Source organism: Ammospiza nelsoni, chromosome 2 (assembly GCF_027579445.1).
Source record: "Ammospiza nelsoni isolate bAmmNel1 chromosome 2, bAmmNel1.pri, whole genome shotgun sequence".
Lineage (NCBI taxonomy): Eukaryota > Metazoa > Chordata > Aves > Passeriformes > Passerellidae > Ammospiza > Ammospiza nelsoni.
In genome coordinates, this window is record NC_080634.1 from 16,882,281 (window position 1) to 16,906,925 (window position 24,645).

The following is a 24,645-nucleotide window of genomic DNA, read 5'->3' on the forward strand; positions in this document are numbered from 1 at the left end:
GGTGAACCTAGATCTGACCTCTATCGCATCAGATCTCCCTCTGTTCAAGAATGCCATTTCCAGCGGGGCTGTTTTATACAGTTTTGTTTTGCTTAAAGCAGAGGTGCCCCAATTTCTTTTGTAACCCTGCATACGTATGAAGTTTTCTTTCACTGTGCAGGTCTGGACAATTGCTGTTTCCTGAGTAGTGGCAGGCTCTGGTCATGTCAGGGGAAGTCGTGTATTCAGATATACGATATACGTTCCTTGGCGACTTCAGTTATCTTGATTGATGGTATCTACCAAGCGATGAACACCCTTGGGTGTTCCTTGATGGCTCCGGAGGAAGCCTGTGAAAAATGCATGTATTTTATGATTGGCTTTTCACAAATATTAAAATGAATATTATATGTGTTGTGTTAGAAAGTAATGCTGTATTAATTCTCTTAAGTAGTGTGTTAAATATAGTTTTAGGCTATAAAAAATGTTAAAATAGAAATTATGCTATGTAGGATACTTTTTTTAAAGAAAAGACTCGCAGTGAGATAGCAGCCACAGGACACCTAAATTTTTCAGAGAAAAATAACTTATTGCCCTCTTATCAGAAGAAACAAACTCCTTCCCACCTCGAAGCCGCTGTCAGGATTCAGAGGAAGAACTTGACACTGACCAGACAGAATCCTGTATTTGAATAGAATTTATGCATCATGTATGAGGTGTATGAATATGCAACAGGCTGTTGTTTTTAAGGGTTAATCCTCTGTTAACGGGTGTCCTTTTTCGGGCTTATGCTGCCCAGGAAAAGGTACCCGGACATCTGTAACTCTTTGTTTCTATTGTCTCATATTGTCCTAATTCAAATTGCCCAAATTATTATTACTCTAATTGTATTATTATTTTTATAACCATTTTATTACTATTAAACTTTTAAAATTTTAAAAACATGTGGTTGGCGTTTTTCACAAAGCCCATCTCTGCGCCGGCCACGTTATTTTATGAGAAAACGAGGCATTGTTCTCCTGCTGCCACCAAGAGTTTCGTAATTCCAGTGTAGTAATCTGTCTCCAGGTTGCTGGCGGTCAGAGGCTCGTTGGATGTTACATTCTTTTTACAATTTTTATTATATACATTGTCCCCTTAAGCATGAATTACTTTATAACATTTATTAGAGGGGACAAGCTCTGAATGCGAGACAGGGGAGTGTGGGAGCGTGGGAGCGTGTGAGAGGGTGAGGGTGTGAGGGTGTGTGCGGCTACCGGAGTAATGATGAATGACCAGGATGAATGACTCCTGTGTGTGGGTGTCTAGCAAGTCTAACAAGTACAGGGGAATTTTACGGCCCGTTTTTTATCTGAACACTGCCAGCCTACGAAGGCCAAGGCTCGTATTTCGAAAGAAGCCCTCCGTCAGTGCGCAGCCTGGCTGCAGCACCTCTGAGCTGGCACAGCGGCCGATGAGGACCCGCCATGTCGGCCGGCAGGGGGCGGGGCCCCGCGCGGCACAGCGCGCACGCGCGCGCGGCTCGCGCAGGCCCGGCCTCGCTCCGGCCCCTTCTCTCTGCCCTGCCACGTACGGGCGGCGGCGGCGGCGGCGGCGGCCGTGCCCGGGGCTGGACGGGGGGGCTGCACCGGCGGGACGGCGGAGAAGCCAGAGTAAGAGAGCCGTGGCTGCTCGCGGGAGCAGCCGCGTGTGGAAGCGGCGGGAAGGAGGGAGAGAGGGGTAGCTTTGGGTTTGGGGTGAGCCGGCCGCCCCCTCCTCCCGGCCCCATCGTTCCCCGGTGCTAGGGGCGACGCGGCCCCTGGCGGAGGGGCCGGGAGACCCCTGGCGTCCCCCCGGGCGTGGCGGAGGGAGGCGGAGAGCGGCCGCGGCCTCCTGGGCCCGGAGCGGGAGAGCCCGGGATCCCTGCCCCTGCTCGGCCCGCTGCTTCCTGGGGCACCCAGCCACCAGAGCTGCCGGCTCCTCACTGCCGGGCAGGCGTTGGCTGTGATTTCTGTTCCCCTTTGGGCTGGGCCTGCCCGAATGGGAACAGAGAAACCCGAAAAGAGCTCTTCTCCCTTCTGCTCCCTCGCGTCACCCCCCGCCTGCCTTGGGAATACTCATGGCTCTCTCTCGTGTGGCGTTTGCGAGGCACTCCTGCTTGCTCGTGTTTCTGTCGGCGTCACTCTAATCCTGAACCCTGTTTTGATCAGAAAAAAATTAAAGCAGGAGTGTCTGTCCCTCCCTTGTTTTCTCTGTTTTTCTCTGCTGCTGCGCAGAAAGGGTAGTGAAATGCAACGTGGTCATGAGATGCTGGTTTTAGAGGGGACCCTGAAGTGACTGGCCTAGATTGGGCAATCCCTGTCCACATGCACCACCTAGATTAGTGCATGATGTGAATGGAAGGTGAGCCGGGAGGGGAGGAGAAGTCTGTACCTGTAAAATGCAAGTGGTACACCACGAAGGTTAGAAAGATGTCAGTGTGGTTCTTATGGAAAGCAGCCTGTAGGCTGAAAGATGGAGACGTAAATGTTTGGTTGCTTCCTCCCTGCCCCAGGAAAGTAGACACTGATTTTGTTAAAAGGCTCATTAGTGTGCATTCTGGATGTGTTCTCTGTAGAACTCTCTCAATGGAGTCATCCATTCAGCTGTGTCACAGTGAGGGAAAAAGCTTTAGTGCTGTGTAATTCAGCAGTTTGAGTATTTAACATAGTTTTCTGTAACAGTATCAAGCAACTGCACTGTTTAGAATCTGTGTCTTTAAATCTGGACACCTTAAAGCAGAAGGGAGAACAGCTAGACCAAAAAAAGTGCATTTATTTTCCTGCTACCTTTTCGTAGTCAGAGATGTACAGCAGGTTTCTGTGGGTAATGTGGGTAAATAAGGCATTACAGTAACTCCTTTCTTGCACAAAGAAACGAACGATACATTCTATCTGTTGAAAGGAGTTCAGCTGTGTCCACCAAAATGTGTGTATGTTTAGGACTTAGAGATGAGGTTCAGTTATTACTGTTAACAGTTCCTGAGTAGCAAATACTGTAATGCTGAAGAAGCAAAACCAGTGCCCAAGTCTTACACTTAAACAAGGTGAGGGGGTAGCTAAATGAACTCTTTGGTTCAAGCACTCCTAGATGCATTATCTGTATTTATCCAGTGCAGTGAACTTACCTGGAGCTGTAGCAGGCTGGGGTGAAAGGGGTGTTATCTTCCTGCCTTACTTATTTCATAAAGTGCGAGTGAGGCATCAGAGAAGTAGTCTCTTCCTGTTCCCCTGCTCCGTGTGTCACAGCAGTCTCACTGTCAGGAGCAGGCACAGCCCTTTGCAAGGGGAGCATTTCCTACCCAGGATGAGGGGAGCAGCTGCCAGCCTTTGAGAACCAGAGTGGCTTGGTGTCTCTTCTGGGGTTTGCTTGTTCTCTGCCTTCATCCTGTGTGTTCCAGTTTACTTCCAGATGAGCTGAAACAGGAGAGCTGGGAAGCCCAGCTTTATGTGAATAAAGGGGAACCTACTTTTTTCCTCTGGTTAGCAGTGAATCATCTAAAAATCAGATTATGGATTGTTGAAATTGGCTGTGCATGTGAAAGAGGAGTTGCCAGGAGGGTGCACCCATGGGGTCAAAAGGGAGGAGCCAGGGGTGTTCCCTACTGGACTGTTCTGTATGCTAAATAATCTCTTGATCTTAGTCCTGGAAAGGAATACATTACTGTTAGGAATGCCATTAGAAAATTTAAAAAAAATGAAATATTTTTTTATAAAATCAGAAGTCTTGTTTGAGATCTCTTTTAGATGAATGCAAATTCTCCAATACTCAAAATTATAAATCTGATTGTTACATTGTGGATAAAGCAAGGGCTTTTTCTATTGGGTGTATTCAGTAAGATGTTCTGAAGTGAAAGATTGATGTGAATGGTGGCATTCTAGGAAGTGTGACTGTAAATATGTTTATTTTATTTTCTGATGCAGGTTCCTGTTCCCTGCATTGACAGTGCATGGCGGCTTATCCTAACTCTGCCCTGCAGTGAGGTGGGAAAACTGTCCCATAATCCAGCAGCACTAAACAGACAAGGTAATGATAAATGAATATTTTTGGAAAGCAGATTGAAGAAAATCTGTGGGTCAATACTGTTTTATTTTTTAATGCTTAAATAAAAAAAAATCACAACAACCAACCAACTTGTGCAAAACCTTGTGCTCTTAAATGTAATTTAGAGTTAATTAGGTTGGCTTGATGTGCCTGCAGTCAAGACTCCTCTGTTGCAAAAGCTGAATAATGCATTAGTGAGCATTACCAGTACTATAAACCTCTCAGTTTGATCACAGTGCCTCAGCAGCAACGTGGCTGTGTTCTTTGCTGGCCCCTTTTCCCTGCAGTTAGGCTGTGTCCACCTACCTCTTCTTACATGTGATGAGAAGAGTTTTGATCAATAATTGCTTGTATCTTTTTGGGCTAAACAAAGGCCTTTGCCTGAAATCTTTGCTTTGTGTTAAGTTAATTACCAACACTCCCAGAAAATTAATTGCAGTCTAAAGATGGCATTATACTCCATCTTTTTAATGCAAAATATTGTCACTGAAAAAATAGAGTTAAATATATAGAGGTGCATCAAGGAGTGTATTAAAGGCTTTAGTGGAGTGTCTTGTTTCTGGTAGGAGAGAATTTTTAGTGCAGCACTTCAAAAATAGACTGACTATAGCAAAATTCATTTTTCTCATGGGGCACTGTGTTATAACATTCTTTAAGGTAAAAGAAAAATAGTTGCATGTCTCTGGGAGTTCTTGTGCAAGAGAATGAACAATGTACTTGCCTGCATGTGGCTTCAGAAATCTTGAGTTGGATATGGGCTGCCTGTGGTTTGAGATCTCCAGTAGTTGTATTTCAAATGTTAAGATTTCTTTAATTGATCCTTTAAGATCAATTAAGATCAATTAAGATCAATTAAAGATTTCTTTAATTGATCCTCATTCTTGATCTATTGTTTTGGCCCTGTCCAAAACAGTGAAAACAGGAGGGGACGTTTGACTAACTACCTGAATCTCTTTTTGTGGTTTTTTTCCCCTCTTATTCCTTTATTTGAGTAACTTCACTGTAGTTTCAGATTTTTAAATGTAAAGCCTTTATGTTTTTAAATGAGAGATGCTTAATACAAAGTGGTAATGTTTAAATTTTCTTAACTAAAATGTTAAAGATATAACAGAAGTATATGCTGTGTGCTGATAGGACACAAGATGATTTGCTACTCAGTTGGAGCAGTTTTTCACCTCTTAAAACACTGAGAGTAACAGACTGTTGTGACCATGTGTTGAGCCCAATGAGTAGCTAATATGTGGTCTATTGAGCTGCTTTTAAAAGTCTAAAATCTTGGTTAAAATATCCCAATCAAAGTTTTCAAAAATTAAAAAATTGTATATGTTCCTTTCTGGAGAGGAACCCTCAGTGAGTTCTGATCATCCATGTGATAAAACCAATGTTTAGCTCTGCACTTCTTTGTTTAGAAAATCATGCATGATTCAGCTTGATCCCCTTAGTAAAGCTGCCCTAGAGCCTGAAATCTTTGAGTTATTTGTTCTGGCAATCTTTTCTTAAATAAAAAAAAAGCCATTTGTTCTTTTTCATAATGGGGGGGCATGTAAAAATAATCAAATTGGGGGATAATGTAAAGCTTTAGAACTGTCATCAGATAGATTACAATAACTAACAGTTATTTTCTGAAATGTTCTTAATGTTTTGCTGCTAACAGGTCTGAGGTGATAAGGAAACCACCATGAATGGGCAGCTGGACTTAAGTGGGAAGCTGATCATCAAAGCTCAGCTTGGGGAGGATATTAGGAGAATCCCTATTCATAATGAAGATATCACCTATGATGAATTGGTGCTAATGATGCAAAGAGTTTTTAGAGGAAAGCTTCTGAGCAATGATGAAGTCACAATAAAATATAAAGATGAAGGTAAGGTTTAATTACTGCTGTTGAGGTTTAATTGGCTATTCTTGCTCTGATCTGGTTTATCAGTGGATAGAAACTTTGCCATTCACCTTTTAGAATTGTCCAATGTCACAGGCAAATGCAGGAGATTTCTTGTGAAATCTTTTTGGTCAGACAGTAGAAGCTGTGTTTCATTATCTCCTGTTATGCTCTCTTAACAGCATTTTCTCTATTTCTTTCCTGAAATATTTCCTCAATTTTTCTCTCAGAATGTGCACTTTTTGCTGTTGCAAGAAGTTGATTGCAGATTTCTCTTCTGTTCATTCATTTAATCTTTTTTTTTTTTTTTGAGTTTTCAGTGGTTTTCAAGGTTTAAAGACAATAAGCATGTATGACCTAACACAAGTTCTGAAAACTTGATCTAAATGGTAGTAATTCTTGATTGTTTTTGTCTATCAGTAAAGATTAGAAAAATAATTTTAACTTGAAATAACACATTAAAAGTTATGTTTCCTCTCTGGGACCATTTGAATCTGGAACAAGCACATTGCTTGTTCCAAAGAAAGTATTGATCATAACCTTAAGGAGTTCCACAGAATGAGGAGTGAATGAGCCTTTGAGATGCATAGAGACAGAAAGTTATGATTGGAGGGCCTTTCCTCTTTGAATGTCAATGGGGCATGGATAAGTTACTTAATTTGGGACAACATAAAATGAAACTTGGGATGAAGTGATAAAATCCAAAGTGTCTTGAAGACTGATGATTATGCTGTTGCACGGTAAGAAGTGCCATGTTACTGAAGCATTCAGATTCATTTCTCTTTATAGCCCTAGCAAACTTTAGTGCTGCTTGTGCTGCCTATAATGTCAGCTTTTGTTCATGTATCTAAGCAATAAAATTTCACTTTGAATAGCCTGGGACCTTTTTTTGAGGTTCATGAAGTTTTTGAGATGCTGCTTATCAAAATTGTAAGTAGTGTATGTCTTGGGTCTTGACCAATATTTGGGTTTTGATCTTTAGTTAGAAAGAGCTCAGTGGATTTGTGGTTGTTTTGTTTTCCCTCTTACTACATTTTTTTTCACTCTGAAATGAGAAAGGTGAAAGGAGATGGAATGCTTTTTCATTAGATTAAATCAAGTTAGTTACTTTGGTCTTTTTGCATTCTTACCCATGCTTTAAGTGTGGTCTTTGGGGGTTTTGGTGTGTACTACTCTGTTTTATTCAAAATAAGATAATGATGTATGATGGAGACAGTAATTATAGTTGCATTCTTTGGTTGTCTTTCACAGTCTAGACACTTCCTGCTTTCACTTTTAGTTTTGTTTGTCTCAGAATTGTATTTGGTTTGCATGACCAGGTTTTGGTAGTGGGGGGGCTACAGGGGAGGCCAAAGCCAGGCAGCTCCAGGACAGACATGCTGCTGACCAAGGCTAAATCAGTCAGACATAGTGGTAATGACTCTGTGGTAACATATTTAAAAGGGGAAAAAAGTTATGGCACAGATGTAGTTTTGGCCAGAGAAGAGAGGAGCAAGACTACATGAGAGGAATAGCTCTGCAGACAAAAAGGTCAGTGGAGAAGGAGGGGCAGGAATTGCTCCAGGGTGGAGTCACAATGGAGAAGTTTGTGGAGGAGTCTCCCATGGGAGGGACCCCAGGCTGCAGCAGAGGAACCATAACCTTTGTTCCCTGTGCCTCTGCACCACTTGGGAGGAAGAGATAGAGCTGGAAAGGAAGGAGGGGTTGAAAGGTGAATTATCCTGCTTTGATTTTGACTGGTAATAAATTCAGTTAATCTCCCCAAGCTGAGTCTGTTTTGCCCATGAGGGTAATTGATTTGTGATCTCTTCCTGTTCTTATCTCATATCTTGTCCTTAGTTCTCTGTCCTGGCCACTTGTGGAGGGGAGTGATGGAGTGGCTTTGGTGGAAAGCTGCCATCCAGCCAGGGTAACCCACCACACAGAATGTACCACTACTCCACTGGGATTTCAGTGTGTGCTATGCTAGCTGATCATCACCACTCTAAACTAATAAATGTTATTGCTGTCAGAGTTGTGAGTGACCAAGAAAAGGTTAACAAGGCTTCAGTTTGCTTGTTATATGAGAGCTGTTACATCCTTAACTTCATTTCAGCTAAACTAAGATTCTTCTTTAAATCCATTTCAGTCATTAGATGCCTTGGATAAGGTATATAATAGATATAATAATATATACATTGTAGCAATTTATGTTTTGTTCTTTATCCCTGCAGACCTGCAGGAATGCTTGTCTGGATCTGTTATGAGGAGATACCTTAAACTGGTCTAACAATGTCCACTCCTTCCATAACCTCCACCTGTGCCTTCTCTGAATTCATATGCAGTCTTTCAGTGTTTCATCTACCCCTCCATATTCCTACATGATATTTAGGTTATGTGGTGCTTTTATTAATTACCAGAGAAAAGAAGCCTCAGGTTGAATGCTGCTTTGTGAAGTCAAGTTTTATCTTCAAGCTTTCAAACTCCTGAGCTAAGGAAATTGCTCTGCTAGATGTGAAACAATTTTCACGTGCTATTTAAAGTTCTTGAACACACATAACCCAATGTCAGCTAAAAAACCTCAACCCCAAACAAACTAATGAGGACTGTCAGCAGTGAATTTGTGTGAATCAAAGAGTAAAATTGCATCTTAAACACACCAACTTTTAGCAAGTTACACTTCCTAAAAGGCCCTGTCGAGCCAATAACAGGAACTTTGCTTTTTTAAAGTTATGCTTGAATTTAAAACAGGGTGTCATGTGAGATTGGCCTTTTTGCTCTTGCTCTGCATTACCTTGTAATAGAAGATTGTTTACTCGTGCTGCATGTATTCAAGCTGCTGTGCTAGTCAGTAATCTCAGCCTTTGGTAAATGTACTAGAGTGAAGGAAAACTACATTTTGATGTAGTGGGGTTTTTTGATTGTGTAGGGTTTTGTGGTTTGTTTTTGTTTTTTCAAAAATGGACTAAATGAGAAATAAAAGGGTGGATAAGCCTAATAGATAATGAAGCTTAGTAGATGAGGAAACAGCTGGCAGGGTGAAGGAATGAGTCAGATTTCTAATGTCATGAACACATCATGGTGATGCAGCATTAATGCTGAAATACTTTGCAGCCCAGTGGTTAGTTTAAGGGAGTTACTTATTTATGGAAAGAAAAAAGTTAGAATTGGCATGACAGAGAATGTGGTACATCATGGGAAATTGTAGAGAAGGAAAGCAGTGTCCCTTGTAAAAATGAGAAAGATAAATTCCTAAAATAACAAGATTGAAAGGGAAAATAAAGGAAAGTGTTTTATTTTTCAACAGAAAATAATTAACATTGTGTAATTCTATCTGTGTCATGGTAACAGGAATTAAGTTTAATTGGCATTCCTTAAGATGAAGAGGTTTTTTTGCTATATCTAATATACTTAAATTGTCATAGACTTCTATGGCTTGACATATACCTTATGAATCCTAGATTATACTCTACTTGGATAATAATTTGATGGCTGTCAATAGGAATCATAAAACTGACTTTATGCATCTAGCAAGATTCTGTACTTGGTACTTCTCAGCCTTTTTTTTCCCCGCTAACAAAAGAATTTGCTAATAGAAAATTTGTTCGTTATTCTTAATGCCTTCAACCTAAAGGTTAAAATAGGTGAGGGAGAATGAGGATGGAATGATCCCAGTTCTTTTGGGTGACATTAATCCATGTAAGCCATGTGTGATGATGTGCATTTTCATGTGCAGGATAGACTGCTAAGAGCATGCATCTTTGTTCAGGCAGTGAATCTGACTGTTGGCTGGTATGACAGAAGGATGCTTTGCCAATTTTATAGATTGTTAAGTAATTATAATTTATTGTGTTACCTGATGATAAGGAATAGAAGGGCTTTGTGTTAAGACACTGATGGGTTTTGGTATCAGCATTTAGGAAAGGTTATTGAAAGCTAGAGAAACTGTTGAGTTGGAGGGAGCACACACCTCATCACAGCCCTCTTTACTGCCATAGTAAAAAAGGACCACTGCGTGGCTGTGCTCACTTTTAATGTGTGCACTCCAGGACAAAAAGAGCTTGGAAAAGCTGCAGAGGGGTCTGGCAGGGTGTGCTGAGGACAGGGAGGGGCTTTGTGCAGGTGGGAGCATTGGAGGGAGCCAGGCTTATTCACTGTGCTGCAGAGGGGGCTGAGGGCAGAACCAGGGGAAAGGGAGTTGCAATGTGAGCATTGTGACCACTGAGTGCAGTGTGACCATCGAATGTGAGCAATTTGCAGTAGCACCAGATGGCAGCAGCCAGAAATTGCAGTTTGAGAGGCTGAGCATGAGTTATGGCCAGGAGGGCAGTGTGTCACTGGAACAGGCTGCCTGGTGGGGTTTGGAGCCCTTGCTTCTGGAGACTTTTCAGTCTCTACTCAGAGAATCCCTGACTGGTACTGCTATCAACAGGTGTCTTTTGAGATTGTAAAAGTGAAAACAGGACATTAAAAAAACCAAACTTGGGAGGCAGCGCTATTTCTTTCAGGAAAACTGGAAACTTTATTAGTGTTTGTAACTTCATTTTGTTAGAAAGCACCTTCTTTGGAGACTGACAGGCACTGTGAGGTGTTACTAATAGTACTTAAGAAAACCTTCCTTTGCAGAGATGTTACTTGTAGTCAGGGATGACAAAATTAGAGTATGTAGTTCTTCAAATTCTGAGCTGTTTCTACTTGATGTCATGTGTTTTATTACTATTCATACTGAAGCATTATTTTCTTTGAAAATTTTAACTATAACTTACAGTTTGCCCTTGTCACCAATGTGTGAGGAATTTATATACACTCAGAACTTTTGGGCAGTAACCTGTAATTGAAAACACCTTCCTGTGTTGGTCCACAGAGCCCCCTTGCTACAGTGTTTTGTGGAGGAGCCTGGGCAGCCTGGAGTTGGCTTTGTTCCAAGCTCTGTGGCATTTATCCAAACACTGTTGCTTTCCGAGGTGAAACTTCACTCGGTGGTGTTTCACCTCAGTTATGAAACTGCTCAGGCAGGAAGTGTTCCTGCTATCCCTTGTGCCAGTACACATTTCCCTGATAATGTGCTCTCACTCTTTCCTTTGCACTGCTTAGCTTGGGTTCATTTAACCTATGAATAACCTGTTGAACATGTTAAACACCAGAAAATCTGTCTTGCCAAAGACAGTAGTCTTGTTTTAGTTGTGATTTTGTTGAGTAAGCAAAGATAGCTTTCCTTAACTCAACTTAAAAATCGTGAGAGACCAGACTTAATGGGAATTTGGTATCTCTTTTGGAGATTATTATGATTACAGGTGATCAGTGCTTTGTGCATAGCCCTTTGTATCTTAAGAATAAATGATCCCATCCAGTTCTAATATAGTTCCTGGGCCAGATGGCAATGTGCAAATTCATTAGGATCCTCTGACATGTAACATAGAAGAAATCCATGCCTAAGAGTTGTGACTTGTAAAATTGTGTGTAAAATTCCTGTTTGAGAGAAGTTTTCTGCTAACTATTTTGGCATCTTCATGTCTTCATACTTGTGAGTTAAAGCTGAGAGAGATCTTTACTATTCACTTCTACATATTAACTTTGTTTTTCAGCAAGGGAATGATAATAGTCTTGCAACTCATGTTCTGAATATATACCTGAGGAAGTGTTCTAGACATTTGAAATTTTCTTTTGGTTTTTAAAAACTGAATTGGGTTTGGCTTGTGCCATTTATCTGACTCTTGTCTGTTCATGAACAGCACAGTTCTGGAGCCACTTAGTGTAGGCATTTCATTTATAACTGGTAGCGTCATTCTTCCTGGTGTTGGACTTCATGACCTCTTAGCTCTAATATTTCATCCTGAATGGAAACATAAAAGAATGATGAACTATATGGAACATCAATGGGCTAATGTCAGAAGATTCCCTTCTGGAGCCATTCATGCTTCTGTCTTACCTTCTGTGCACAATTTCTCTGCACGCTGATTCTTGCACTAAAATAATAAACATTTTTTTCTAGCGAATTTACAATCAAATACGAAGGTTATTTTTGAGTAATGAAGGAACTATTTCTGTCCTGATGTGAAACTCAGTAGTCATAGGCTGTGATTTTAATGTAACTTTTTTGTGTTCTTTTCAGATGGAGATCTTATAACAATTTTTGATAGCTCAGATCTCTCCTTTGCAATTCAATGCAGTAGGATACTTAAGCTGACATTGTTTGGTAAGTATAGAATACTGTGTTTTTCTGTTTCTTTTAAATAATATTTATTAAAATTCAGGCAGTGGACTTCACTGAGAGGTACAAAATACTTTAATTGTCACCTCAGAAGGTGAAGAAAATGCAATCAGTAAGTTGGTATTGCTGAGTTAATACATAATACCTGTTTTCTCGATGTTTTTCATTAAACTTCCAAACTTAATGGAAATGGAAACTACTGCTTTTTTACACTTGCTTAAAGTGTAAAAAGCATTGAAGTATTTGGCATGTGTGCATATACATGTGATCAGTGGTTCTTTCTTCCTTAGTGCCCTTTTCCATGTTCTCTCCACTCTAGCATTTGTGGGGGTTTTTTCACAGGTGCATGAGAATTTGAAGCTGACACTTTATCTCACAGTGGTGCACTGCTCCAAACTAGTGTTAGGTGTTTGGAGTTGAATAGATGTTAACGTTTATCATTTAGCTTTTGTGCAAAAGTTCTTTATTTTCAAAGTACCATAGATAACTTAGCATGTAGTTCCAAGCCTTTAAGTTGGACACTGACCTTATTTATGAATTGCAGCAGTGTCGTGTGGACTGCGTTAGTTCTAAAGGGACACTTTCCAGAGCCACTGCCTCAGTCAGGATATATTCAGGGAAATGAGTAAACAATGCAGACACTTACCGTGGATTTTGATACTTTTAGCTTTTCCTGAACTGAGATTATATTAAAGGAACAGTAAGCTCTAGAATGAGTTCTCTGTGTGGACTGAACTCTGTCACTTTAAACTTGGCAAAGGATGATGATGCTACAAGCAAATAAAAGTTTGAATTTTTTTGGTCATCTTAAAGTGGATGTTCCTGCAGTGTTAAGTTGATCTAATTGCTGTTTTGCAGTGAATGGCCAACCAAGACCCCTAGAATCCAACCAGGTGAAGTACCTGCGCCGGGAGCTGATAGAACTGCGCAATAAAGTCAATCGTTTGCTGGACTGTTTAGAGCCGCCAGCGGAACCAGGGCTCTCCACTAACCTGCCTGAGAGTGGTAGGCAGCCTGGCAAAGAGCTGTTTGCTTTGATTTGCAGAGTGGTGTGCTGTTTAACAAAGTGAAATATGGATCATTTATAATTGTTGCTTGATGGCCCAGAACTTAACTTTTAATGCTTTAGTTATTTCAGAGACAGAATTTTGGTTTGATGTATCTAGAGTAAAGCCCTGAACTAACTTAGGAATAAAACTTCAGAATCCGAGGTTTTGTTGCAATGTGTGAGAACACTGTAACTAACACCTGTGAACTCCAGCAATGTCTTTTGAGGGCTTTTAGCCAAATTAATAGTTTGTTGTTGCTGAAGAGTTCTTGCTCGCAGTTGAGTAGTCCCTCTGCTTACTTTGGGCTAGCTCTGGTGCTTATCTTGTGTTGCTAAGCAAGTTTGATTCACTAAAACAGTAAGAAGTGAATTCAGCAAAAATTATATCCACTTTTTTTGCCAGGTTAGGAAATTGAAACCACACATTTTGCGCTCAGACCAGCATCAGAGCTGTCTCAGGGTAAGCAGCACGAGGGTGCAGGTAGGGGTGGGAAAGGATTTTTGGGGAGGGCAAAATGGGAAAGAAAGTCTTATTCTCACAGTTTTGAGGCATTGATCCCCTAGCTTAGGGCAGTTGTACTGCAAATGCAAAATTTGTACTGTATCTCTGTGTGCTTAACTACAGAGTTTAGGTAAGCTGGACACAGAAATAATGACACAAAGCCATGAAGTACAGTGCTCTGAGTAAAGAGGTGAACTGAGAACATCAGCCTGCCTTTTAGGAAATGTTGCTTTTGTATTTGGACTTTGACCTTTTATGGTTTTGTTGCTTAAAAAAATCCCAGCCCTGTTCCTACAATTCATGCAATTTGTAATTTCAGTGGAATACCATGGATTCTGGTTACAAACTACTTGGAAGGAGGTTAGAGTGATGATCTAAGAGTGTAAACAAAATTAGCCAGTCTGTATCTATCTGTAGTTGTTTGCTTTTAACAGAAAATGTATAACTCTTAGGTAAGGCATTTCTGAGCAATTCAGCTACGTGTATAGTAGTTGCAAAGAGCTCAACTTCACCTGTCAGCTTAGGAAAGATTAGTGGAGAAAGGTGGAGTACAAACCAGAAACTGCAGATGATAAAACACCATAAGTTGGAACTACGATGTATGTTTTCCTAATTTTGGATTCTTTGTGGCCAGTTCATTTGTTTGAAGCAGGAGCTTTGTGCCTGTCATATATGATATTGATAGTCCACAGTGTTAGTGTATCTTTAAGTAAGTGTGAAAGAAACCCAAGCTGTGTGATCCCTCCCAGTCTGAGATCCATCAGTGGTTATTCACAGCCATCCCAAGGTGCACATTCCAACAGTCACATTTTGGAGCCCCCGAATGCGGTGTTGCGATTGCTGCGGTGCAGTGTGTGTGTGTGCTGGTGTCTCAGTTCTGGAGAGCTGGTAACCGCGCGTTTTGCTTTGTAGATGCTGTAGATGGTAGGGATGAAAAGCCTGCTGCTGCTGACGCTAATGTTAAGCCATCCACTCAAGTTATAGCAGCGAGCATGTCTGCATTCGATCCGCTAAAGAACCAGGATGAAATCAGCAAGAATGTCATGTCAGCCTTTGGCTTGACAGATGATCAGGTGTCAGGTAAGGACGTGGCTGGTGAAAAGGAAAGCTAAGCCTGTTCATAATCAATTGCTCCAGTTTTGATTTGTCACAAAGCATTTGTATGTTGGATGTATTAAGCTGTGTTCTGTGTTCACTGTGTCTTCAGAATTCTAAAACTTGCTGTGTTAAGGTGTTGTGTCTATGTGCTAACTTTTGTGTACAAAATATTGAAATGCTGCTGTTGATTTTAGCATTGTGCTTTAGCTTAGAGTACAAAATGGCTTCATTTAAAAAAAAATTTAATTACTGAAAACTGTTGTGTGGACTAACTTAATTGGTATCTGTCAATGATAGTAGAACTCACTGCTGCTTTAAGGTTTCATCTTGCAGTTCATGTTTTTGGCTTGTGCTTCTGCTCTTTGGGTCATTCAGAATGTGTTGTATGATCCCACCTTTTCTCTGTTTCATTTTAGAAGCAAATAGAATGAACGTTTTTACTGTTAACAATGGAATAACATCCTTGTCTGAATTATATTTATTTTTGAACATCTGAAGGACTGCTGGCCCTAGTAATAGAATGCTAAACATATGGAAACTGACTATACTAAATGAATGCTGTCAACTTGAGACAGGGTAACTGAAGCTAGAAAAGCAGTGTTGAATGTGATTAGGAGTGTGATGCAGAACTTAGGGAAGTGATTTTGCACAGAACCTGTGCAGGCCTGGCAAGGTTTAGTGGTTCATTGAAACATGAGAATGGAACTGCTGTTAGCTAACAGGATTTGTGTACTCTCATCTCCAGAGCAAGTGAGTTTATATGATGTGTGAAGTAATGATACAGATGAGCAAACCAGTAGGAACTGGAGGTCATTCTCCAGTATGCCTGCCATGGCAAAAGTGGGGAGTAAAAGTAATTTATCTGCACTACTGTGACTGTGCAGTATCTAAAGTTGTACCCACAGACAGTGGCTGACTTCAATATGAAGTACAAGTCTGTGGACCAGGCCTGTTGTGTGATCTCTTCCTCCTTGGCACATTTTGGGTATTGTCACAGCATGGTTCTTTCACAGACCAGATGAAAACTTGCAGTGGGCTAGCTGAACAAGTAAGCAATAGCAAGTGAAGCACAACTGGCAGAAAATTTGAGTTATTTTTTGAATTAGTGGTTTTGATCAGTGATATTTCAATATTTGTGTCTCCATAATTCTTCTGAGAGAGGGAACTTACTTGACCATTCTTTGAATGTGCAAAGAACTCCACAGAGGACCATTTAAGCAGGGTATAAGAAATCCCATTTCTAAAGCTGTAATCCTGCAGTTATGTATATAAATGCAAATCAAGCAGTAGGCAGATTTAATTAACTTTCTCCTAATAAGGTTGTAATGAAAACACAATCAGGGGCTTGTTGGATGCATATTTATAATGTGTAAATATAACTGTCTTAAAATTAAACATGTATTGGCAGCAGTTTTAGTACTTGTGCTTAAATTTGAAAGTAGTATCTCTTAGCATTCATACAGCTGGAAAGATCCAGGTTTAAGCTCCCTAGTTTCTAACAAAATATTTTGCATTAAATTGTAGTATATTTGTTCACATGTGTGTTTCAGAACTTCTTAATAATGTAGAGAAAATTTGAATTCCCAGTTTCCATGCTGTCTTTGGGTGTCAGCTGGAATATTTTCAGAATTAGCAGAGCAGACAATTGCTTTTGGACTAAAGCCTGCCATATCCTGTCTGGGAGTGTGATTTTAACACTTCTTTGGAGGTTTTCTGTTCATGTGCTATTTGACTAGCAGTAAAGCACTTTGTGGCCTGGTCCATGTATTTCACAGCAATATGCTAATCCATTTGGATAGCTCCATGCAATCTTTTGCCTCTCCTCCAGATAAGAAAAAATAGGTAAGTGCATGTTGTGTCCAAATGTGGCAGCTCCTCAGTGTGTGTGCGTGCAAGGTTAACACTTGAAGCTGTTGAAAAAAATATGCTGCCATGAAGGGTTTTATCTCACAAATGAGTCAGGTTCCTCAGAAGAATGAAATCTGAGTGACCTAGAGATAGGTGGAAAATTTTGCCCCCTCTGCCTGCCCCTCCCAATATTTTCAAATGAAAGTTTAGGTGTCTAAATACACACTTAGTTTTAGCTTGGGTATGACACACATGTAAATCTGAAGTGGAAAAAACGTTAAAAACATTGCAAGGGAGGGATCTTGTATTAGAATTTTTTAATTGCAGCTTGGTGTTCATTTCACATACTGTATTTTGTTCTTGCTCCTCTAGGACCGCCCAGTGCCCCTGCAGAGGAGCGATCAGGAACGCCGGACAGCATCGCTTCCTCCTCTTCTGCAGCCCATCCCCCTGGGGTCCAGGCACAGCAGCCCCCCTACCCCAGCCCGCAGCCACAGACAGGGCAGGTGGAAGGTAAGCAGCGTGCTTTCCTGCTGTCCAGGATGTGAAGGATGTTGTCTGATTCTGCCTTGAATTAGCAGAGCCAAAGTGGACACCAAACTGCCGATCCATGTGTGCGCCTCGGCAGAGCAGCTTTTGTCCTTGCTGGTCCCTGCAGAAACAGCAGGGGGAGCAGTGGCTCCGTTTGAAAGGGCGGGTGGTGTGGCACGAGAGGATTTTCATGGTACTGTTTTCTGCTTGCATCTGTGCTCTTGTCATACACTGTGTGTTGTGTCAAGCTTTCACTCAACTCAGTTTGTGGGCTTGTCTACTATGTATTAAAACTCTTGTTTACTCACCATTTCTGTCTAACAGACTGGAGCTAGTATTTCATTGCTTCCTTTTTGTGCATGGCTCTGTGCTAGTCAAGTTAAACCCTATAACCATCTTAAATACATGGTAGTTCCTTATAACTCCTGAGAGCTCAGCTAGCTCTCTTTTAAAGTTAAGGTCTTAACTGACATTCAATTTTGTTTGCACTATGACATTAAAAAAGTTATTTAACTTCTCAAAGTTTATGTATTCTGAGGTTTCCTACATTTGGGCATCATTTTTCTGGTGCTTTTTTCCAAGTGCACTGAGCCTTTAGACCTTCACACTCCTGCATTTAACTGTGTGTGAAGTAACCTGCTTTGTTTCTTCTTCCTCCATATGAAGAATAATATAAAATTGTTTCTGTGCTGCTGTAGGCACAAGTGAGAGCCCCCTGATGCTTGCTTTACTGATGCTCAGACAAGTGTGAGATAGTGATCACAGTATCCACAGTCTCTTGGATTGCCTTGCCTGAAGGGAAATTTTGATCGAGCACAGCATTTGAACAGCTGGTACTTATGTGTAACATTTAAAGAGATATGAATACTGCTGGTTGAAGTGGAGCTTATGAAACACTTATTTTGCTGCTTTCAGCCTTTTCTTGCTCATTAGTCAAGTGTTATAACAAAGCAAGAGACATCTTTGTAGCTTAAAGATAGAGCAGTTTGGTGTTTATGTATAAAAGTTACTTTTGCAAAAAAGGGCTCCAGGTTCTTCTGTTGGCAGCCAGAAAACCTAATGTTCAGAAACCATATTCTCAGCTACTAAACTTGCATTTTATGAGTTTAATTTTTTACTTTAGTTTAATACAGTAAGGTAAGAAGTTTTAAGTGTTGCTGTTAAACTGGAACTGAAACCAAGAAGTGAAGCACTTAAAAGCACTAGCAGCACCAGCTTGGAATCCTGTATGGCTGCTAACACCAGGGAAAGGGAAAAGTATTTGTTTCAGTAAAACTCCTCTTACTTGGGGAGAAGATGTTATCTAGGCTTATGTATCAGAGTAGATGTGTGATTTTTCTAGACTTGGGTCAAGGAAAGTATAGTAGCAGCAAGTACTAATTATAAAGGGTATGATCTGTAGCTTTATGTAGTTTTTATTACTGCTACTGCAATCTTTTAAGTATTGATTATATTTTCCTCACTCTGTGGTTCAGTCTTTGGGAAGAGATCAGAAGTAACTTTTGTCCTTGTTCATTAGAAATTAGAGACACATTGCTCATGCTGTGCATGGTGTGTATGTGGTAAACAGCAGTCTCTCACCAAAAGCTGGATAGTGTAATTGCAATTATCAATTCTATTCCAAAGTGTTCAAAGACTTTTCTTTGAAACATGGAGTAGTTTTTTATACTTCACTGAGGTCTGATAGCACCTCAGTCCAGGGGTAATGTGGGGGCTTGTGCTGTCCCCCCAAAGCCATAACCCAGCAAGAAGTTTGGGTAGGTTTTGATTGTTAGGTTTTCAACAGGATGGACTCACATAAATGGCCCTGCTGGTGAACAGCAGGTTCTGTTAGAAACTAGTTTGGAGACTAATTTGAAATTATTAGTTCATTTCATAAAAAGCCCCAAATTCCCCAAGCTCTGCTTCCCCCACACACTTTCCCAGTACTTTGAAGATTGAAGTAAACTGGTGATGCCAATCATGCGTCAGTCATTCTGGTGTATCAGGGTTTATTTATTAATGGCTTTCTCTGCTAGTAAACACTGTGATTGATGATTGTGATTTGATATTCACATGTAACAACCTAAGAACCAGTTACCTCACTTCTGTGTGGATACTACTGAAGGGCTGCCTCCATTGAGAAGTTTTCAGCATTCACTAATTTGAATTAAGTTAATCCAGCAAAGATGTTCTGTACAGTGCTGTGTCTTGTGGCCTCTGCTTTTCTATCACTAAATTCAGTCCTAAACACACATAAGAAGCAATTATATACAGATGTGGATGCTTTTTTAGTCTTTGCTGAAATATATGTGAAATTGTCCCATAAGCACTTCATGGTCTTCTAGGGAAAAGAATGTTGTGTGAATATATGTAAATGGTCTGGATTCTGAATCAGACTAAAAGTCTTTCAGTGCATGGGAACAATGGCAAATGCTGGCAGACCTTTCACTGCAATAAGCACTGCTAAGTACAAAACCAGACATCAGTGCTGTAGCTCATCTAGTTTTCAGAGTAAAAACCCAGGGAAAGAAAAGACTCTGTGTCTGAGGGCCCAGAGTATCCCTGCCTGTATTCATGGCTGTAAATTAAGAATGTTTTTTTAAATGGCACTGGAGCACCTCTCTGTTCCTCACTAACACCTCAGCCCTGGAGAAGACAGCAAACCTTCTCAGAAACCCTTGGTAAAACTCCATGCTGTTTCTTTACTATCCCTTTACCTGGGATTTCCAGCAGGTGCCAGTGTGGTCTCTGTATTAGCCTGTAGGAAACTATCCCAAGATAGGCAGCCTGCTGGTTATTCTCCCAGAACTTCCCCATGTCAAATGAGCTTGAGAAAGAGAACTTTCTGAGTTTCTGATTCTTAATTATCAAGCTAACAGACTTAAATTATTTTCAAGACTTGTGTTTTGCACTCATCATCCCACAATAATTGCACACCAAATAATATTTTAAGTTACTGCATCTGTATAAAGTATTCTAAACACCTTAGTGTGAATATAAAATACTGTTACTTTCAGCTGCAAGTAATACAGATTAAAGAAGAAATTAAGAGTTACTTTAAATCACTGTGGACAGGGGTCTGTCTGGGAGAACTTGGAGCAGTCAAGTTGCTTTTGTCTCTGTGCAGCTCTGAACATAGAGTTTACAGTCTGTTTATACAGTCTGCTGATCTTTGCAGAATGAATAATAGTACAGTAACACTTCATAATAGTAAAGTTTCCATGTCTGCTTCAGTTCAGCTAAGCTTTAGTTTTGGCAGATAATTGATTTTGTTCTTTGACTGTGACTTTCTAGATTGAAAAACAGCAGAAGCATAAACCTCAATAGGACCCATAGGTTGTGTAAACAAATATTCTGCATCTTCTGGCCAAGAAATTGAAAACAGTGAATGTAGGAAAAATAAGCATTGGCTTGGACTACCAAGCTTAAGAATATATGGTTTTATTTTTGCTTCTGGTGTATACTGCTGGGTCTCTTAAGAAAACTTGGCAATGCTAAGAGATGGATGTCTTATCTGGAAAATGTGGTCAGCATAAATAATGTACCACTTGCTTACAGTACTTGGTTGCAGAAATGGTCTTAAAAAGCTAATCTAAACAGACAATCTGAGGACATGTTTAACTTTTGAAGTACTTAATTTACAGTGTACGTTCTGGAGCAGTTATGAAGATGTTTAAAGATTCCTGGTCTGTTACCCACCAGAGCAGTGCTAGCTAAGGTGGCAGGTTCTGGCAGCCTCTGAAAATGTGCAATAGTAAGCCTCATGTAGCTCTTTAGATAAACTTCATTTAGCCAGAACAGCGCGTTTCAGAAACGACAGTCTGTACTTTGATGTCACTGGGTTTGTTTCTGTGCTGTTGGACTGTCAGGGTATCGTTCACTGTGGTGCACCAGGGTACTGGGCTTCAATGAAATGCGTTTTTAATCCCTAGGTCAGATGTATCAGCAGTACCAGCAGCCTGGTTACCCTGCTCAGCAGCCGCAGGCTCAGCCCCAGCAGCAGTACGGCGTGCAGTACCCAGGTAAGCAGCTCTGCGGCAGCAGCTCCTGCAGTGCCCCACCCTGGCAGGCTTCATTCCTGACCCTGTGGGGCAGCCAGGGTGCTGAGCTGCCCACGTGCCTGTGTTCCTTATGGGAGCTGGCACAATTCAGAAACTGCCAGGAAGAGAGCGCTGTAGCTGTTTAAATTGTTAGTATGTAGTCAGAGTTCAGTCCTGCTTGATTGTGACCAAAGGCAGACCTTGTTGCAAATCAGCAGAATGCCTTGTTAAAAAGGCAGGCAAAATGAATCACCTGAAGGGTGAATAGCCTTCAGGATTATATTCTGCAGTCATGGGATTCTAGCAAGTAAGTGACTAAATATCCCAATTTAGCTTCCTTAAATATCAAAGATGTCTAAAGATGGCCCCTATTTCATGTGTCTAGAATGATCTCTGTATGCAAAATTTACTGGTGCAAACTCTGTAGTTGTCATTCAGTAAATCCTTGCCTAATAGACATACTGTAAATCCCAGAAAAACTTTCAAGAGATAGTTTTTCTTTTTTAGTTTTTGATTTTGCCGATACCTTAACTAAAGGTGCAAGTAGACTTTCAGCAGAAGAATATTTTAGTGCACTAGAGGTTTATGTGCAGTGAAATATGAAAAGCTAGCTTTGGTGTATACCCAAAATAAACTTGAACTCAGAACTTTCAGTTCCTTTAGGAGCAGCTGGCATCTAGGAATGCATAGTATATGCTAGGAATGACAGTCCAGATGAGGTTTAGGGATGAACCTGTTAAGAGTAGATTCTGTAACAAATTGCATTTTGCTTAACAATTTTAGAAAATGATACAAAGCATTTATCATTCCTTGTTTTAAAAAATCCTCCTTAAACTAAACAAAAGACTCCCATTAAGTGACTCGGAGCCAGTGTGACCTTTTCTTGGTGCACAGTGGGAGTGCATCACTTTTTATATAGATGAGAGGGTTTGCAGAGCTCACAAAGAAATTCCACGCTTAGCTTGGATAAGAACCCTAGAATACTTGGACTGAAGGTTGTGCCTCAGACCTTGTTCCTGTGCACTGTGTGAGAGCTCATTGGTTTGAGTGTTTAAATGAAATCTTGTTATCTGCAGATTTCTCCCCACCACACTGGTAATTAGAATACAGAGACAGATGTACTGAGGTATAATTTCAGAAGTAGCAAGCCTGTTGGAAGTAGAAGGGTCTGTCTGACACTCTAGGCTTAAAAACTGAGTGAGGAAACAAAGGAATTCCAATCTGCTTTCTAGACATATCCTACCATTGTCTAATCCATTATTTTACTGATGTTTCTGTGAAAACCCTAGCGCAATGTGAGTTTTGCTTTCCAACATCATTGTCAAGTATGAATGAAATGCCACCAGAAACTTCCTGGGCACCTCTGGTTGTCATAACTAATCACAATATCTTCAGAAACAGAGTTTGCTTTGAGGACTTCTTGACAGCAGAGATGTCAAGTAGAGATGGAGATGTTGAGTCATAGCATCTTTTTGTTTGTGTTGCTTTAGTTCTCATGAGTATTGTGTCTCCTTTCAAACCCATGTCTCCCCAAGAGCAGGATACCTTCCCACTCTTGTAGATCTACTAGGCAACAGTGGCTATTTATTCATGGGTGTAAAAATGGACACTTCAGAGGTTTGTCTCATGAGTAAATTTTGATCCCAGTTTCAAGGTGAGTTTACTGCAGTGCATTCTTACCCTTACTCTTTCCATTTAGGGCTGTGCACTTTTAATAATTTGTGTGTCTGGTGTTTAATGCTGACAGGATTCCAGTCACTGGAGAGGTTTCATTGCAAGTAGCTGCAGGTGTGTTGGATAAAAGTAGCTATTTCTTCATGAAAGGACTTTGTTCCATTTTAAAATTTCTGAGAAGAGAAATTCCCTTTGGAAGCTAGTGTTATACAGAAAAATCAAATTTGAGACATGTGTAAATGGAAGTTTTGTGCTCAAGTGTTTTGTTCTACATAACCTTTTCATATTTACCACTAAGGAACTGAAAACACCTATGATTTCACCAATTTTTGTTTTTAAATATAAAACCCTGACAGTATTGTCGAGACAGTTTAATTTGGAGGTTTTATTTGGGAAAAGGATTGAATTTTGCCTCATTTGCCAATGAAGACTTTATTTTTTGTGTGTGATATTTAGGAAGAGACTACTTGCCTTTTTTAAAATTTATTTCTTGTCAGTCACAGGAAAACTGTTTTATAGTAACTGTTGTCAGTGTGCTGTGCTGCCGCGGTGTGCACCAAAACCCCGGCCGTGCGCTTATGTGAGAGGCAGAAAAACTCGCAGTTCACTCTTGGTTTGCCTTTTCTGTGCTTCCCGCATCGTTTTGCGTTTGTCGCTGTGAACATTAGGAACAGCAGGTCTTTCTGCAGGCACCCGGGCTCCTTAGTGTCTCTCACGCCACCCTGCTCTCTGCCTTTCCAGCAGGCTACAGCCAGCAGCAGCCCCCGTCGCAGCAAGCGCAGCAGTTCCCGGCCTACAGCCAGGCGGCCGCCCCGGCCCCGGCCGCCGCCTTCCCGGGCCAGGCGCAGCAGCTGCCGGCGCAGCAGCCGCAGTACGCGACGGGCAGCTTCCCCCCGCAGCCCTACACCACGCAGGCCTCGCAGCCCGCCGCCTACAGCGGCTCCCAGGCGGCCCCGGGCACCTTCCAGCCGCGGCCCGGCTTCACCCCCCCGCCCGGCAGCACCATGACTCCCCCGCCCAGCGGGCCCAACCCCTACGCCCGCAGCCGTCCCCCGTTCGGGCCGCAGGGCTACACCCAGCCCGGGCCCGGCTACCGCTAAGGAGGTGCCCGAAGACAGCGACTGACGCGTGCGATTCCATCCCGACAGACTCCAGAATTTTTAATTGAGATTCCAAAACTGTAATGAGGCAAAACTATAGCTGTTAATTAAATTCTGCTGGGGGGAGGGAAATTACCAAATCTTTCCTGCTTTAAATTGTATTCGCTTCCTAGTTTAATTTGGGGCTGGGTGGTTTTTGGAAAACACTACTTAAATGTCTGTAAAGTGATTGACATTCTAGCTTGCCTTGTCTGAGGGATATGAAGATACTAGTTGGAAGTTTAGCCCACTTATCAGGCTTGTTCTTACTAATACCATGATGTACTAAATTAGATTCATTCTGGAGGTCAAACTAGATATGATGTATTATAAATTGTAATGTTCACATGGAAAAACTAATAAAAATCCTGAATCTATTAAATGCCTGATCTTGATTTTAGAAGACAAGTGTGCTAAGACCAGTGTGCATGCTGGGTGCAGAGATTTGTGGTGAAGAGCAGCGGTGCTGGGGTCTGTAGGAGGAGAGGCAGATTGCTGGGTGTGGAAATGGAGAGGTGCTGGGACTGCAGCTGGCTTGCACAGAGGTTTCACAGCAGGGGCTGGTTTGGTGCTGTCTGCTGTCATTAATCGTCAAGTGACTCTCTTACCAAATAATTAGAAACCAATCCGTAAAATCTTAAAGTCTCTTATCAATTTTGCTTTAACAAGGTGTGG

General features: G+C 41.2%; 1 protein-coding gene across 4 annotated transcripts; it reads left to right on the forward strand.

The window, feature by feature from the left end:
* Positions 1–1,513: 1,513 nt before the first annotated feature.
* TFG (trafficking from ER to golgi regulator) lies at positions 1,514–24,352 on the forward strand. 4 transcript variants are annotated; one of them, XM_059467099.1, is made up of 9 exons: positions 1,514–1,631; positions 3,921–4,023; positions 5,696–5,903; positions 12,010–12,093; positions 12,967–13,113; positions 14,571–14,738; positions 16,977–17,117; positions 21,050–21,139; positions 23,573–24,352. In XM_059467099.1, exons 3-9 carry the CDS (start codon positions 5,720–5,722, stop codon positions 23,929–23,931), a joined length of 1,173 nt encoding a protein of 390 aa, XP_059323082.1. In that variant the 5' UTR covers positions 1,514–1,631; positions 3,921–4,023; positions 5,696–5,719; the 3' UTR covers positions 23,932–24,352. The 4 variants fall into 4 exon arrangements, with proteins under 4 accessions (XP_059323082.1, XP_059323085.1, XP_059323083.1 ...); XM_059467100.1 differs by lacking the exon at positions 1,514–1,631 and adding an exon at positions 2,174–2,361 and having other exon boundaries at positions 23,576–24,352; XM_059467098.1 differs by lacking the exon at positions 1,514–1,631 and adding an exon at positions 2,176–2,361.
* The last annotated feature ends 293 nt before the right edge of the window (positions 24,353–24,645 follow it).